The following is an 18599-nucleotide window of genomic DNA, read 5'->3' as shown; positions in this document are numbered from 1 at the left end:
GAGGGAGAGGGAGAGGGAGAGGGAGAGGAAGGAAGGAAGAAAAGGGAAGGGAGGGAAGGAAAGGAAAGGAAAAGAAAGGAGGGTGGGTAAAAATGGCAGAGGGCACCTGAGCAATGACACCCAAGGCTTTCCTGGTCTTACATACATATACACATGTGTAGACTCAAATGTATGCAAACACACAAACACAGGATATTACATAGTTTTCTTTCTTGTGACGTATTAATCTCAGATCCAGTTGGGAGGCGCTTCCTCCACTTCCATTTGGCTTCTGAAGAGTCTGAGGGAGTGTTGATTCTTGTTTAAACATTTGGTAAAACTCACCAGCCAAGTTTTGGGCTTTCCCTCATAGGGCCAGTCTCATTAACCTAATTACTAACTCAGTAATACAGTCAGAATAGCTTTCTTATTGCCTCGAGTTAGCCTTTGAGTTTGTGTCTTCCTCTGACTTTTTTTCTGTCCAATTTAATATTAGTTAGTGTTTGGTAGGTTTGCTCAGTGTTTATTTCTGTAAGATTAATCTCCTTTCACTTTATGATTTTTTTTTTTTAAGTTCACTTTGCCTTTTTACTTCTTGGGAGCCTGTCTACCCACTAGGAATTAATTGACATCTGTGAGGATTCTCTAGTTAACAGCTGCTGCAGTTAAAGGGCTATAACACACACACACACACACACACACACACTGTATTTAAGGTTAGTTTAATGAAATGCATTTATCCAGACCACTGGTCGAGATGACTGACACAGAGAAGTACGTTTTGTTTGTTGCTGAGTTTTAAGGGAAGGTAGAAGGCTGCAAGGGAAGAGTAGACATCTAAAGCCAGTGAATGAAAGCACTGGGTACTGAGGATGAGGATGAGGGGTGCACACGACCCCGTGACTACACATGGTGGTACCGAACATGGGACCAGCTCTGCCACCAGCTGAGGGGAAGAAAAGAATTCCTTTTTCATCACGACTAATGACTTTCTCAAGAGTCATAGTTCAAGTCAGTAATATTAAGGAATGACACAGCCTCTGGAAGACTAAGTAAACTTATGTTTGTCAATTATAATTACTTGCTAAACTACCATGTAGACGTTGACTATGGAAAAATGTCTTTTAGCTTCCAAATAACACATATACTAATGAGTTTTGGGGAAAAACAAGAGTTTGAAACTAGATTAAATTCAAACAGGGCTTTCAGGGGTTAATTTAGAATTCTAGACTAGTTTTTATCAACCATTTGTACATTTGAGCACATCCCCCCCTTAATAGCTTTGTGCTTAAGTCATGTGAACTCAGTGTTGAAATGAATTTAGTGATAATATATGTGTGTATATATATATATATTCATAAAAATGCATTTAAAATGGAATGTGATTTTAAAACTCTATTTCAAGCTTTTGGTTTTCGCTGCCATGAGCTGCCTCTGCTAATGACAGTAATCAAGAGATTCCCTGCCCCTTCCCCATTCAACCTGGTTTAGGATAAATTATTCTGCCTTGGGCTCCAGAATTCTATTACAAATGAAAAGGCTAGTAAATCGCATTTCTTCTTTCTTTCAAGGTATTGCACAGCGATGCACAGCGATCAAGTACCACTTTTCTCAGCCAATCCGCTTAAGAAACATTCCTTTCAATTTAACCAAGACAATCCAGCAAGATGAATGGCACCTGCTTCGTAAGTATCTTTCCCTGGGAAAGAATTAGACAAGGAAAAAACCAGAGAGTCCCCACCACCCTGTCATGTTTGGATAGAAAACTGTTTATCTTAAGCACCCTCTGGGCTCACCTGAACTGGGTCAGACACCCCAAGCATCTGTTTGCTATTCTGTAAGCAACATGTCTTTCTAATTCAAGTGTGAGAGAAACCAGGTGTAAAGTACATGACTGGGCCACGTGGCTGTCTACCCAAGTAGCAATGCTAACTAACTTCAGATAGCCAAACTTTGGGGTTTTTTTGTTTGTTTTGTTTCTAATTATATGTATTGTGAGGAGAATCTCTGCACTAGAGTTCTGGTGCCCTTAGAGGCCAGAGGTACCACTAGATGTCCCTGAAGCTGGAGTTACAGGTTGTGAGCCACCCAACCTGGGTCCTGGGTATCAAGTTCAGATCATCAAGAGCAGTATTTTTACTTTAACTACCCAGTCATCTTCTTCTTCCTAACCCATCTCAATCTCTTTTTTAAAAAAAGTTAGCAGGTACAAGGGCTTGACCTGAACACTATTTCTTAATTGTCCTCATTTTTGCTTTGTTTATCTAACATTTATTTTAGCTACCATGTTTAGCTCAGATCATTGCATTTTTGCTAAAATATCTTTATGAATATATGACATAGCTTTCTCAGAGGAAATAGAGTGTCTCTTACCTCTGCATCTTCGTGGAAAGAACTGCTCTTTTTCACTGTCAAGGAAATGTGAAAGCCTAGATAAAATTGGGCAGTTCAAAACCGAAAAAAATGTGGGAATTTATCTGGAAAAACCTTGATTCAAGCTGTCTTGTGATGAGTGGCACGTGATAGCAAAATAAGACACCATGCTTTTTCCAGTGTGTCCCAGAGTCAGAAGTCAGTATTGCCATATTCTCCAGTGAGCTAGCAGTAGACAGTGCTGTGGTCGTGGTTTTTGGCAGAGGAAGCCACTGTGGATACTGTCTCATTCTTTGAGTAAATTGCCACACAGAGTAAATGGCTCTGTCTGTATTCTCACTACAAACATGGAGGCATCATCAAGGTGGCATCTCATATAAATAGTGATGAGTACTTTAGGACTTAGAAAGTCATCGGATAAATGCTGGATAGTGATGGTGCATATCTTTAAACCCAACAGAGGCAGAAGGATCTCTGTTCAAGTTTGAGGGCAGCCTGGTCTGCAGAGCAAGCTCCTGGACAGCCAAGGCTACAGAGAAACCCTACTTCAAAGCAAACAAACAAGCAAACAAACAAACAAAAAACAAAAGAAAAAGAAAAGTTATTGAATGGATAAAATGTGCTTTATTTTCTGAAAACATGATGGACTTCTTCCAAGTTCTTTCTTGCTGGCAAGTTTGAACAAGCACTTCTCAGTAGTACCCACTGAGTCTTATCTGAGTGGCATTCCTTCTTCTATGAGCATGTTTGGAGTTCTTTGTCTTGAGTGTCTGTGAAGACCAGACTCATTATTGTCAACTTTGGTCAGATAGAAAAATCACAGGGTCCTGAAAAGAGCCTCATCTCTTTAACTCTACAAGTTTGAGCCTCTTCACCCAGCTAGGCAACTATCTGAGCATTCACCTTGTGGGGAGTTTCTAATAGAAACATGGTTTTGACACTCACATGCCACCCTTGATGATCTGTACCACGTTTGCCAGTATGACAACATGTCTGGAGCTGATCCCAGGCTTCTGGGGGTTACGTCTGACCTTTGTGTTTTTTAGTACCTTCAGAAGATAGAACTTCTGGCTCACAGTGCTTTGGGATGTCACGGCAAATGATTTAGTTCCTCTCCTCAAATGTGGCCATGCTAAACTATGTATACCCTGTACCAATCCTAATTCAACATATTTAAATTGTTACTATCCATAACCCCTTATTTTGCAATGTATATTTTCTCTTCTGAGATGGAAAAAAAGCACTATTTTAATTCAGATAAAAAGAATTTAAAAGCTCTGAGCTAGAAATGAGAATTCCCTTCTAAGGAGTAGGGAGACAAAGTTGCATGGTGGCATGTACCTTTGATCCCAGCACCCAGGAGGCAGAGGCAGGCAGAGCTTTGTAAGACTGAGACCAGCCTGTTTGTACAGAGAGAGTTTCTGGACAGCCAAGGCTACACAGAGAAACCCTGTCTCAAAAAACAAATAATCACACACACACACACACACACACACACACACACACACACACACACACACAAACCAGGAAGCAGGAAAAGCTGCCTGTGGCTAAGATGCTCTGGCCAACATTGGAAGCTACTGTAGCCCATCTCCCTCCAATGCCCCTCAATACAGCAGTGGAGAAGCACATCCCCCGAAGGCCTCAGTCTACTGAGCACTACTGCCTGTGTATTTTGAGCAGACTTGTTGCCTGGCCTTAGGGGGCACAGGTGGGGGGGCGTGTCTTGTTTTAAGAAGAATGTGTGGTTCCAAACAAAGACACAAGCAAAAGCAGGAAGGACAAAAAGAAACAGGGAAAAAGTAAAATAACCAGAAGGCAGGCAACCTGAGTAAAATCGTCAGCGTGCTGCAAGGGGGAGATACCTTTCTGTACAGATCAGTGGTTCTCAGCCGTCTTAGTGCTGCGACCCTTTAACACAGTTCCTCATGTTACTCCCAACTATAAAATTATTCTTATTGATGCTTCACAATTATAATTTTGCTACTGTTATAAATCGTAACGTAACTGTATGATATGCAGGATATCTGATATGCGACCCTTGTGAAAGGGTCGTTTGACCCCCAAAGGGGTTGTGTCTCACAGCTTGGGAACAGCTGAGACAGACACTGTCTGTCAGTCCTAGGGTGGGGACTTGTCTTTCGCCTGGGTAAGCAGGCACTCCACTGTGAGACTTGTACTTGAGGGGTGAGAGGGTGTTTGTGAGCAGCTAGCTGTGCTGGTTCCTGCACTTCAGGCTGCTTCCTTCCCTGTGGTGCCTGCACTGTCTCACATTTTTCTTAAATACTTCTTGAAAATAGACAGGAGTAGCTAGAAACGAAGAAAACACAAAGCTAATTGGCATCCGAGATGCTCAGACAAACCCTGCTTTTTGCACAAGCTTGTCTTCCAGGCTCTTTCCTCCAAAGAGGAGAAGCTGGGTTAATAACAACCACTGTGCTGTGCCGACCTCCATCGGAGCTGCTCTTTGAAGGCTGAGGATGTGCTTCTCGAATCTTCCTCACCTAATTTACTATGTGTGGTGTTTGTTACTCACGTTTACGCTGGGGTCGTTCCCTCATCTATTCTGTAGGTGTAAACCAACTTCTTACGGACGCGGAGGGGTACATTGGCAAAGGCTACTCATCCCAGACACCCATAGCCAATGTAGCCACAGATCCACAGATGCAGAGGTCCCTGAATCCTTCACCCCAAAGCCCCATGCCTGCATGGGTAGCCTCTTGACACGATGCGTGTGGTATTCTTTGTCCTGTGATTTTCAGTAGCTTTCCTGACCCTACCTCTGATTTTGACAATCTGTTTCTGTTTTGAGATTAGATCTCAGAAGAATAACAGCTGGCTTCCTGGGCATGGCGGTGGCTGTCCTGCTGTGTGGCTGCATCGTGGCCACTGTCAGCTTCTTCTGGGAGGAAAGCCTGACACAGCACGTGGCCGGACTCCTATTCCTCATGACAGGTAGACCGTCAGCTTCCTTTCTGTGGCACAGGATTCAGCTTGGTCATATCACTTATCAATTTTGGTTTCAGCGGTGAGAAATGAGCAAGCAGATGCTCATTCATCTTTGGTAGAAAATAAAGAATTTAAAAGGAACAGTGTACAAAGTGCACTGGCTAATTTTCCCACAGTAGCATTAGTAGGTCAGAGGAAAGTGTCCTGCATTCATTTTCATTTGGAGTCAATGCTGGCAGTTTCTGCCTTATTGCTTAGGTCTATGTCTTGGAGAGAAAGAGTCAGCAGCTGAAAGCCCCTCACAGTCTGTGTACTAGGGAAAGTGTGCTTGGCATTACTGGTGGAGAATTCCCCATGTCGGGGGCTGATCTTGGTCTTAGAGACACAGAGAAGAGAGCAGGCAGCAGCATCCCTGCCCATTTTTATTGTGGAGAGACATAAGAAGTGATTTGTGATAGCAATAAAAACTGTGAAGAAGAGCAGGGTACAGTCGAGTTGGGAGATGCTGAGGCAGCAATTTCTGAGTTAAAGCATGAGAAGTGGCCAGAAGTTGGAAGAGAACAGTGGGCTGAAGATGCCACCAGCCCTGAATCCTGGGCAAGAGTCAGGCGAGCGAGTTCTGAGAAGGAAGAGAGGTAGGAGACAGAAAGGAACCACACAAAGTGGCAACTATAGTCAGGACCAAATCTTTAGAGATCTCTTATTGAAGAGAAGAGAGAGGAGCATGAATTTAAAGTGAAAGTGCTGGGAAACTGCTAGAAGGTTTAATGGAAGGACAACTTTACTTAAAACATGAGGGGTGTGGAAACTTGGCTAGGTTTGTTTGTTTGGTTGGTTAATAAGTAAAGGGTCTTTTTGTCTATAAAGGAGTTGGGAGTTGGGTCAATGGCTAGCTGAAGGAGGCTGCAGAGAAGAATGGTTTCCTTTTCAGCCTGCACAAGAAGTCAAAGTATGAATAATAAGAGAATGCCAAATTAAGTTTCCCAAAGTAGTAGTAGTAGTCTCAGGAGAAAAGCCAACACTATTCCGGATGGCCATTCTGGCCCAGTGACTCCTGGGGCTTCACAGTCAGTAAAAGTTTCTTTCTTTTTTTTCTCCCCTTTGTTAGATATACCGCAAGTTTTGGGTTCTACTCCAATGTATATCAAAGATGTGTAGGTTTCTCCCTTTAGTTTTGCTGTTGTTTGGTTTTTTAGATAAGATCTTGCTAGGTAGCTTTGGATAGCCTGTAATCCAATGTAATCCAGGCTGGCTTCGAGCAGCTTTCCTGCCCCTGCGTCCTGAGTGCTGGGGTCTTCATGTGTACACTATCATGCCTGGCTATTCCCCCCCAAACACCGGAGAGGCTCTACACCAAAAGCCACAGGAGGGTTTTTTGAAGGCCATCCTTTTACTCTAGGTGATGCATGAGTACTTAAGGATGTTCAGAGTAAGAAATCATTGTTATTGTTGAAATAAATCACAAGGCCACACAAAGCCAGAGCTACCAGTTCTCTTGCACAGGCCAAGGAGATGAGTTTTGCAGAAAGGAAGGCGCAAGTCCAGTGTCAGTCAGTCACACGGAAGGGCGCCCTGCTCATCGTCACTTGAAGTAGGGCATAAGGAGGTTCCTTTTGGTTTTGTTACACTCCTTGCAGAACCCTGAGATAGTGGTTAACCCTGTAGATTCTACAGGATTAGGGGGAGGTAGCTGGAGGTACCTTAACTGCAGCAACTTTTCGGCAATGGCAGGCAGCAAGAGCTCTGAAGGGTTAAAAGCATTGATTTTAATTAAGCAGGCTGTCTTCACCAGCTCTAGACAGCAGCCCTCCCACAGATTTTTTTGATGCTAAACTTAGCCCCTTCCAATATGCTGGCGTCTTCATTCTCTGCCTGAACTGATTAGCCAGCTCTTCAATGAAGAACCCCAGTGATGTGACAGTTGAGATGTTAAAGTGGAAAGTGTAGAACACAGTCCTCCTTCTGCCATGTGGCACACGGGCCAGCCTTGGTGACCTGCAGGTGAAGCATCCAATTCTGGACTATCTGTGTATCTGAGAGCTGGGCTGGAGTACCATGTGCCAAGACCCCACTCTACAGCCTGGAGAAAGACCTGGGGTAGGTGTCCCTCAAGGGGCTTCACATTAAACCCATGATATCACATGCTCTGAGACTACACAGGCAAGCACAGTGACATACATGAAAGACTGAGTCAGGGAGACCTCCCCTTTCCAGCTTTAAGCTCCTGCCCATTGCTAGAGTGTACCATTTCCACTGCAGTGTGAATACTCTATCCACATTAAATGAATCGTTTGCACTGGGGAGATCGCTGACTCGATTGCCCCAAAGCATAAGGGCCTCAGCTTAATCCTCAGAACTCACCTAAAAATAGGATTCTGGGTGAGATCTGTGTACTTGTAACTGCAGTGGTGGGGAGAGAGAAGGCTTCGAGGGATCACTGGTTAGCCAGCCATACCTATTTGGTGAACTCCAGGCCAATAAGAGCTCTGGTCTCAAAAAAAAAAAAAAAAAAAAAAAAAAAAAAAAAAAAAAATGGTTAGCAGAGTTCCTGAGGATGACACCAGGGTTGTCCTGAAACCTCCATGTACATGTGCACATTCATACATTCATGCAGATACACATCGACACATGCAAATAACATAAATAAATGAAACACTCCATTAGATGACCATAGTAACATAGCTGCAGTTGTTACCATTAAAGGGTTAATTTATTCAATATTATCAGTTTTAATATAATGGACAAGTTGTGGGATTCAGTTTTTTCCTTCCACCCTGTGTTTTCCCAGAATTAAACTCAAGCTTCATAAGTGCCTTTATCTGCTGAAACCTTTCCCTGGTCCTTAACTATTTTTTAATACCCAGAAATCTCAAAAAATAGAATAAAGCTTGTATTTAATTCTCCTCCCTTGGTGCAGATCTCACTACCAACCGTATCCATTGTTCTTCATGGGCTGAAGCCTTCTGGGAGAGCACACATAGCATGTGACACTCCCATGCTGTCAGCAGAGGAAGGGACAGCGTCCAGGCAGCCCCCTCAAAGCATCAGGAGCAGTTGGCATCCATCCTGGCCTGAGCCTTCCTTTGCTTCAATGCATCTAAATAAAAGGAGCCTGCTGAAGTAGGTCTTATCCTGGAATGATCTAGGCTATCCATCAACTACAGTCCTAAACCACAGACCCTTAATACATTATCTAAAACCCTGGGGACTAAGTGTGTTTTGGAATTCAAGACCTACATATTTTATTTCAGAAAGAGAATATGGCATATGTATTCTGTTTTATCTAGGATGTCGGCAAGGTTTGGTGCATTGTTGCAAAATCAAATACATTAACATTTCTGCAACAAAATGCATGAACATCCACACTAAGCTGGATCAGTGGGGACTGTAAAAACCTTACCTCAGGGAAGGGAACACTTTGCCTCTCAAGGAAATGGATGCAATATTGCAGAAAAAGATTAGACTTTTTTGTTAAGAAATTGAAGATTGGGTATCTTTTCATCGTATTCATTTACTTATTTTTTTTTAATATACATTTTCTCTGCCTCTAGTAGGCCTGCCACACTATTAAGTTAAGACAATGGAGATGAGGCCTTTTGAGTAATCTATGTGAAAAGGAGCAAGTCTGTTTTGCTGAAAGGGCGAGAAGACCAGAATGATGGGCAAGCTATCTGTTAAAGGCACAGGGAAAAGAAAATCGATGTTTATGCCTTTGGGTGTTGTAGTTGGTTATTTATCAAGCAAGCTAAGCGGAATGAAGCAACTTCTGCTCTTCAGCCTTTTAAGCACATCAAAGGAGCGAGGTCAAAAAAGAATGGGCCTCGGTTACCCTAATTATATCTTCCTAGCCGGCCATGGGCACCTCAGAGGTTTTAGGGTAGGAAATCAGGCTGATGATCTGGGATGGTGGCATGAATTTATTTGCTGTCCCCATCTAAAAATATCCCCTCCAGGCCTGCTCTTCTGTGATGTCAGGGTGTGCGCTAATTAAGAATATCGGCAAAAACCCTTAATATTTTATAAGGGAAGTAGCCACATGCAGGGGTTATCAGGAAACCAGTAATTATTCATTCTTTGAAGATATTCCCAATGATCGCCAGGAGCAAGCTCAGGACAGGGGAACCTCTCTCTCCTGGGGCCAACCAGCTAGGCTAGAAGGATGAACTTGCTGGGGGAGAAGATGGAGGATAGGGAAGAAAGGAGGAAGGACTGGAAAACTAACCTTTCTCCCTATGGATCCTCAAGATAGTCTGTAGCTTTTAAACTTCCTGAATACAAGAATAACTGCATACCCTCTTTGTGTCTTGTGTGAAGTAGGTTACTACTGACAAAAATCCAGTATTGCCTGAAGGAAAGTGTTGAGTAGGTTAGGTCCTTCATGGGACAATTCGGTATGAATTACTTTTTATAGTAAAAAGTTTTAAAAGAAGATTTATTTTTCTTTTGTGTGTATGAGTGGTTTTGCCTGCATGTATATTTGCATAGTATGTGGATGCGGTGCCCATGGAGACCAGAAGAGGGCACTGGATCCCCTGGAACTGGAGGTACAGAACCACTATATGAGTGCTGGGAATCAAACCCTAATTCTCCAAGAGCAACAAAAGCTCTTAACTACTGAGCCATCACTCCAGCCCCCACAAACTACTCCTTAAGAGGTGATTAATCAATTTATTGTAGTCTTCAGTTTTGTTTAGTAGGCTTTCTGGACTTTATGAGCTTATGTCTGTTAGCCAATATGTCAAAATTAAAGATAATCCAAAAAGTATACACTGTGTCTGCTTGCAATGCATGTTGGGAAGTGGACAGAACACTCTGGCTTCCTGATCAAGAAAATCTCATGAAATTACCTCTTATCTAACCAGAACTAGGTCCTAAAAGATAATAAGTAAGTGGTAATGTACTATATTAAGATAGTACAGGCTTGCAAAGACCTATAAAATAACAGAACTATACTCCATTCAGTTAGCAGACTCAAACACAGAAAATGCTAACAGGTAAGTTTATTTCCCACAACTTGTATGTTGAATTCCCAGTCCCCAGGATCTCAGGCTTAACTGGGAAACAGGGTTCTTAAAGAGAAACTCACAGTAAATTAGGGAAATATGCTGTGTCTTAAGCTAGTATGGATAGTGTTGGTTGTAGAGTAGAGGGTGTTGAAAGAGTTACTTGTGAAGACATGAGAAGAAGGCACCATGCCCAAGGTTAGGTGGGTTCAGAGGCAAACTGTCTTAGTCAAGGTTTCTATTCCTGCACAAAGATCATGACCAAGAAGCAAGTTGAGGAGGAAAGGGTTTATTCAGCTTACACTTCCACATTGCTGTTGATCACCATAGGAAGTCAGGACTGGAACTCAAGCAGGTCAGGAAGCAGGAGCTGATGCAGAGGCCATGGAGAGATGTTCCTTACTGGCTTTCTTGCTCTGGCTTGCTCAGCCTGCTCTCTTATAGAACCCAAGACTTCCAGTCCAGGGATGGCACCACCCACAAGGGGCCCTACCCCCTTGATCACTTAATTGAGAAAATGCCCCACAGCTGGATCTCATAGAGGCACTTCCCCAACTGAAGCTCCCTTCTCTGAGATAATTCCACCCTGTGTCAACTTGACACAAAACCAGCCAGTACACAAACCATCATGTTGTTGCCTTGAACTTTGATTCATGGCCTCTGGAATTCTGAAAAAAAAAATAGCTTTTTTAAATTTTTTTATTTTTTTAGTCTCCCTGTCTGTAGTACATTGTTACAGTACCTTTACCTAGCTCATGCACATGAACATGTTAAGTAAGATGTTCGTGGGACCTAAACTATGGATCTGGCTGCAGTAGACATGTCTTTATTATTTAAATAATTGTTTTCCTAGGGAGATCAAATTTAGAATTTGTTTGTTTGTTTGCTTGTTTGTTTCCAGACAAGGTCTCACTATGTAGCTCTGTGTGTCCTGGAATTTGTATATTTATATATATGAAGCTGACCTCAAACTCACAAAAGCATGGGGCATTCCATTGCCTCCCAAGTGCTGGGATTAAAAGTGTGCACCACCACGTCCAAGAGATTTTTCTTTTAGTAGTAGTTTGAGCGGGACAGAGTTCTTTTTACAATATTTTATAGTAAAAGTTTGTGTTCTCTCAGTACATTTCCATCGCACCAAGAACAGCTGTAGCCACTTGGCATTTTCAGGCATCCTCAAGGATGTGAGAGTATGGATGGATGGAACAACTCTTCTTGTTCATCACTCTTTTGTTTTCCTGTCACCCAGAACAACTCAGAGGAGCTTTTAGAAGTAGGGAAGGCACAGTTGGAGGGTAGCAACATCATGATGGTTTGCCTCTGAATCCCCCTTGCCTTGGATGAGCTTGGAGAGCTTGTGAGAAGAAGGAAGGTCAGACAGGGGGCACATGGATGGGCCAGTTGGTCTGCTCTCTCTTAAACCATGTCACGAGAGGCATCAGTTTGAGGAGTACCTCTTTCGAAAAGGACCTGAGTGGCTGGGACATGCATATAATATTTCATGATAAGATAAATACAAGCAAGGAATAGGAAACATGAGAAAGGGACAATTCAATTTGCAAAGTGTATTAGCATTCTATGACAGAATACTTGAAAAAGAAGAAAAGTTTTGTTTTTGTCTTAGTGAGGGTTTCACTGTTGTGAACAGACACCATGACCAAGACAACTCTTATAAAGACAACATTTAGTTGGGGCTGACTTACAGGTTCAGAGTTTCAGTCCATCATCATCAAGGTGGGAACACAGCATTGTCCACCCAGACATTTTTTTTTAAGTTTGTGGTAACTTTATTCCCTAAAAATATGCCCTAGGGGTATGTTTTCTTCCACACCATCCTTACTTTAAAAATAAACAGAAACGAAAAGCTTATCTCCACACAGGCTTGGTGGAGTCAGCCTAGTGCCCCTTGGAAAGCCTTCAGATCCCTCTGGAGCAGTTCTGCACCCGGCCTCTGCAGGGCGCGGGCCTCCCAGCAGCTCTGGACGATGCTCCGCAGCGGTCTTCCCAGTCAGGGAGGCGGTGAACACTGCCCCTGCCAGTGATGGGCACAGATTGTAGGCTGCAAGTACTGAGGCTCTCGGGAGTAAGGCACCTCCCTGGTGGTCAGTGGTCACCTGCCACAGGGTGATGCCAAAAGAGTAGATGTCGGCTTTGGACGTGGCGGTCTCTCCTTACAGGAGCTCCAGAGTTTGTACAGTGCGTGTACGTGCCCCTTATGTGGTGAGGGGATGTCTGCCAACACCGCAGATTGAGCAGCTTCTGGGAGCAGCCAAAGTCACTGATCTTACAAACGTCTTGCTCACTGATCAAAATGTTCACTGAGAGTTCTCCATATTCATTTGAGAGCAGCTAAGAGAAGACTGGCTTCCAGGCAGCTAGGACAGGAGTCTTAAAGCTCATGCCCACAATGACACACCTACTCCAACAGGGCCACGCCTTCTAATAGGGCCAGTCCCTGGGCCAAGCATATTCAAACCATGACAGGTTTGTTTTGTTTTGTCCTTGGGTTCACAGTTTCAGAGTTTTAAGCTCATGGTCTCTTGGACCCATAGACAGAATGAGCACATGGAGTTCTAACACCCCTCAAGAGTACACCTCCGTGACCTAATTTTCTTCTACCAGCCCCATCTGCCAAAGGTGCCTGTGTCTCCCAGTCATGCTCACTGTTACATGTAATAACAGAGTCGTCAGTTCCAGAAAGGAGGCTGACACATGACCACCTGCCTTTCTCCAGCCGGCTACTCCACTTTATTATTATAGTTAATATTTGGTGCTGTGATTCAAGATCTGGAAAAAGAAGCTAACGTTAATTCTCCTCCCCCACCACTGCCTTCCCTTTTCTCATGACTTTTGGCTCATGTGATAATTATGTGTCAGCTTCCTTTCTCAGGCCCCCCACTGACATACAGTTATTATTATTATATTTAACACGCACATGCAGATAAACAAAGGTTTGACACATGGCCTCTGATGGATGTTTAAACTACAAACCATAACAATACAAGTTGCAGCTAAGATTGAGGGTGGAAACTGAAAGCAAGCAAATGTAGTCTGTATTTTGCTCCCTGGACTGGGGGAGGGGAGAACAGATTTTAGCTTTAAGGAGCTTCAGACCCTGGCATCTTGGAGAAAGAAAGAAATCCAGTTAGAGACACTCACCAAGGGCCCAGGAAACACTCATTCAGGGCACAAGGCAAAGAGGAACTTTTGCTCTGGCCATGTCTTCAGATCAAGTGGGTCCTTACTATCTTTTCTTATCCAGCATGAACATGGAGTGTAATAATAAAATGCATCACAAAAAAAACAAACAGTTTTATAGAGTTGGTGGAAGGAGGGGGTGTTCATAAAAATCAACATTTATTGAGAAAGCAACAGATGCAAGCTGTTTTTGTTGTTGTTGTTTTTGTTTTTTGGGTTTTTTTTTTGTTTTGTTTTTTGAGGAGAGTTTAGTTTCCTAACAGTACTGTAGTCACAAAGATGTCTTAGAAAATAAACTTATTCCGGGCCTTATTTTGGATTAGCAGAATTATGAGCATTTCACACCATAAGAGCTACACTAAGTCAAGGGAAGGCTAGGCACTATCAGGGCCACGCAGAGCTGAGACTGCAGCCCAGCCCCATGTGTTTTACATCAAAGCATGCTTGGGAAGTCTAAGTTTGAACCGAAGCTTTCAGAGGTCATGAAGACCGCGCTGCTTGTAAAAATGCTTGCTTTTAGGCAGTCATCTGTATGCAGACATCAGAAAGTGAGATGAAGCTGTTTTCCCTGGGTCATTGTTCCACCATGATGGTCTACCTGTTGATTCTCCAGAGATCAGTTCCCCACCCCCCTGCCCCCAACAGCCTTATTGTTCTAGCAATCCTCTAGGGTCTTGCTGTGCACAAACATGGCTTTTGTTGTCAGTGCAATCATGTGCACAGATGTAAGGACAGCTCTTCACAGGGCTTGGTAAAAGCAGGGACGTATTCTTTTAAATGGTCTATTTATTCCCTGATAAAAGAATGATTTCCATTCTAGTTTCCCTTGTGGACAACTCGAGTGGTACATCTGCTGTTTAAGAAAAAAAGAAGAAACAGCAGAAAGAAGTCAATAGATATTACTTTATCCAGTTCAGAAAAACAAAATCATTTATTCTAGAGATTAGAAACAAAGCCAGACAAAGACTAGAAAATAGCAAATTATCTCAGATAGAACACTTTTTTTTTCCTTAAAAACAAAACAACAAAAAAAGACTATTTATTTTCCAAGTGCACATCTGGAAAAAGATTTAAGTAATATTCCCTAGCATGATGTGAATGAATCCAGAGCCTCGAGCTTGTAAAGAGGCACCAGGGCCATCTTCCCCCTCCCAGGTGCTGCCTGCTCTCCGCCTTTTTCTTCACTAGTGGCTTTGATCTCCAAAGCTGCAGATTAAAACAGGGGTTGGGTGCTTGCTTCCTTTTTGCCTCTGTCTTTTCAGTTCTGAAATCTGTGCCTCGTGTGTCCCTAAGGATATGAAAGCCATTTTCCAGCAAAGAGATGCCACTTCCTTTGTCCACAGGCATAATCCAGGGCGTGATGAGGGACTCTATGGGGTTTAGACATTCTGACACTTGATTGAATGCCAGCTTCTGGTTTTATTCGTTTGTTTTATTTCATGAACTCAACAATAACTCTGTTCTCATCCTATGCCCACCCTGATAAATTGTCCCTAAGGGTGTGTGTCCCTTGAGCACTAAGAAGCTCTTTTATCAAGGTTCTGGTTTGTGGGGTGTGTGTGTGTGTGTGTGTGTGTGTGTGTGTGTGTGTGTGTGTGTGTGTATGTGTGTGTATGTACACATATGAGTGTGCTTGCAGACATGCACACTTACATGTTGAAAGTCAGATGGTCACCTCAGGTGACAAGCTTTGAGTTTTGTATTTTGACAGTGTCCTTTCCTGGCACTGTGAGCTAGGCTAGCTGCCTAGCAAGCTGGAAGGATATCTGTCTGCCTATCTTTATCTTTTTAGAGCTGTGATTTTAAGCAGGTGCCACAGGACTGGCTTTTATGTTGGTATCAAACCAAGACCTTCACACTTGCAAAGCAAGAACTTTACCAAATGACCTTTGTTTTGTCTATCCAATCCTGATTTTAGTGTTCTTTAAGGACAATTTTATACACATATTGATATAATAAGGTAAATTTTGGTGTATATATATCATGTATGTACTATATATTAATATTTATACATATATGCACATATCTATGTATATGTGGTATATATATATATTTTCTTACCACTCATATTAATCACAATTTGCATGAGTGAACAGTATTTTTACTAAAATATTTACATCAATCCCACATTCCTAGACTTAATTTATAGTATTTGGAAGTATTCATTATTTTATTTTTTAAAAAATTGCTGAAGGTCTATCATCCAAAAAGTGGTTGCTTCTAATAATTCATTTAACTTTACAGACCACATGATGAATATAAAAAGAAAGGATGATATCTTTTTATAATGGCTGCAATTATATGAAAACATAGGTCTGGTATAGAGCAGAGGAAATGAGTGCTGTTTTATGTTAGATGTGAGCGATGTTAGATCTTTTTTCCACTACAAACAGAATTATTAAGGGCTGGAATATCTCTCTGAAAGCAGGGTGCTTGCCTAGTGTGTGGGAAGCCCCGGGGTCAATCGCGAGCATTACCTAAAACCGGTTGTGGTGTACAGGCCTTCGATCTCAGCACTCCAGCAGTGGTGACAGGATGGGTGATCAGACACGCAAGGTCATCCTCCCAACTTGTGAGTTTCATGCCAGCCTGGCCTTAAAGAAACAGTGTCACAGAAAAACAAACAACAAAAAGTATGACCTGGGGGACAGCGCCTTTGGTGGCCTGCTGCTTTTCTTGAGAACTGGAGTTTGATTCCCACTGCTGGGAGGCAGAGAAATGGATGTCTGGGCTCACTGCCCAACCAGCTTGCTCTACTTGGTTGAGCTCCAGGCTTTCAAGAGACCCTGTCCCAAGAAGACAAGGGGAGAGCACCTCAAGGTGACTGACGCCCGAGATCTTCTGCCCTTCATGCATACCTGCCCATGTACATGTGCCAGCACATAGATACTCATACATGTACACACACATATACACACAAGCACACACACACACACACACATACAAGCACACACACATACACACACATACACACACAAGCACACACACACACAAGCACACACACATACACACACAAGCACACACACATACACACACAAGCACACACACACACACAAGCACACACACATACACACACAAGCACACACACATACACACACATACACAAGCACACACACATACACAAGCACACACACATACACACACAAGCACACACACATACATACACTCGCACACACACATACACACACATACACACACAAGCACACACACATACACACATATGCACACACATACACACACAAGCACACACACACATACACACACACAAGCACACACACATACACACACAAGCACACACACAAGCACACACACATACACACACACACATACACAAGCACACACACATACACACACAAGCACACACACACACACAAGCACACACACATACACTCACACACACACATACACACACTCGCACACACACATATACACACAAAACCAAAGAGCAGATTTTTTTATTAAATTATTATTTATTTTATGTATGGAAGTACACTGTAGCTGCCTTCAGACACACCAGAAGAGTGCATCAGATCCCATTTCAGATGGTTGTGAGCCACCATGTGGTTGCTGGAAATTGAACTCAGGACCTCTAGAAGAGCAGTCAGTGCTCTTAACCACTGAGCCATCTCTCCAGCCCTCATTATTAAATTATTTTTAAAAGCTAAAAACAAAGCTAAATTGAAACATGAATCGTTACTTAAACTAGGCAAAACAAATTTGAAGGATTCAAGTTATCGGAATTTTCACTGGTCTTTGTCACAGCTTCTTGAAAAGAATTCCAGGTGTCCCTGGATTTGGAGTGATTCGAGTTGTATAAAGGCTTGTCTGGCATTTGCCTGGTTATCAGCAAAGCCCAACTGACCTTTCTGTTCTCTCCGTGTCCAGGAATATTTTGCACCATCTCGCTCTGCACGTATGCCGCCAGTGTCTCCTATGACTTGAACCGGGTCCCGAAGCTAATTTACAGCCTGCCTCATGATGTGGAACATGGCTACAGCTGGTCTATCTTTTGTGCCTGGTGCAGTTTAGGTTTTATTGTGGCAGCTGGAGGTCTCTGCATCGCTTATCCGTTCATTAGCCGGACCAAGATTGCACATCTAAAGTCTGGCAGGGACTCCACGGTATGATTGTTATTGTCTGTACCGAAGAAGGCCCAGTTATGGAGCAGAGTGGGTCTGAGTTCCATTAGGAGCAGAACTGAATTCACATCAGGGTTCCAAGCACAAAGAGATCTTTTACATTCCAACCTGTTGCCTGCAGCCCTTTCTGGATGACTGATAGAGAATCATGCAGAACTTCTCAACCTTTCTAAGGACAAGACAACTGTGGGTTCAAGTGCTTTAATGACTGCGCTTTGGTTGTGGGAAGGGAGGAACTGCGCTGCAGGACATTTGTAGGCACCAGAAAAGAGGAACAGCAATGGAAAAATTGTATGATTTCCATTTATTTCAGAAAGTTTGTATATAACAATTACCAGAGAGTCGTTTCTATTTGCAAGAGGATCCATAACAAAATGAGTATAATTTTCTTGTCACCGTGCCAGGCTTGTTGGATTTTAAGCAGCGTCTTCAGAACTCATCCTGATGGTGTCTTGTTGTGTCAGCACCTGATATTTGTGCATTATTTGTGAATGTTCCTTGTCACAAGAGGATTCTCTTTTTGTTGCCTTATTATTCCTTTTAATGAATCGAAGTCCACTCTCTGTCTTTTACTGGAGTTCAAATGCATATGAATAACAGACCAATCGTGTAAGAGCTGATCTGTAACTCTATGCAGCATCATTTGAAGTCTTCTCTGTTGTTTGGCTTGTGTCTCTTTGTTAACTGGATTTCTGCATTAAATGACTGCCCCCTTGTTAATTTAGCTGTGCCTTTGTTCTGTCCTTTAGCTGGGTCAGCAACTCTTTCCTAGATATAGGTCAGCTGAGAGCTCTGTTTTATGAACTGTTTTGTTTTCAATTATTATTTTTGTTTGTTTGTTTGTTTGGCTGGTTTGGTTTTTCAAGGCCAGGTCTTTCTATGTAGTATGACCTCCAACTCACTGTCTAGCCCAGGCTGACCTTGAACTGAACTTGAAGCGATCTTCCTGCCTGGGCTT

General features: G+C 42.8%; 1 protein-coding gene across 2 annotated transcripts in view; it reads left to right on the top strand.

Annotated features, from left to right (window-relative positions):
• The window catches only part of Tmem178a (transmembrane protein 178A), a 59379-nt gene extending 41016 nt beyond the window's left edge, over nt 1-18363 (top strand). For both annotated transcript variants that reach the window (XM_031356749.1, XM_031356750.1), the window contains exons 2-4: nt 1551-1664; nt 5170-5307; nt 17388-18363. In XM_031356749.1, coding sequence (XP_031212609.1) covers nt 1551-1664; nt 5170-5307; nt 17388-17629 — 494 coding nt within the window. In that variant the 3' untranslated portion in view covers nt 17630-18363. The remainder of the gene's footprint in view (nt 1-1550; nt 1665-5169; nt 5308-17387) is intronic.
• Nucleotides 18364-18599: the final 236 nt, after the last annotated feature.

Source organism: Mastomys coucha, unplaced genomic scaffold (genome assembly GCF_008632895.1).
Source record: "Mastomys coucha isolate ucsf_1 unplaced genomic scaffold, UCSF_Mcou_1 pScaffold6, whole genome shotgun sequence".
Taxonomy (NCBI): domain Eukaryota; kingdom Metazoa; phylum Chordata; class Mammalia; order Rodentia; family Muridae; genus Mastomys; species Mastomys coucha.
This window is presented reverse-complemented; position numbering and strand designations above follow the sequence as displayed.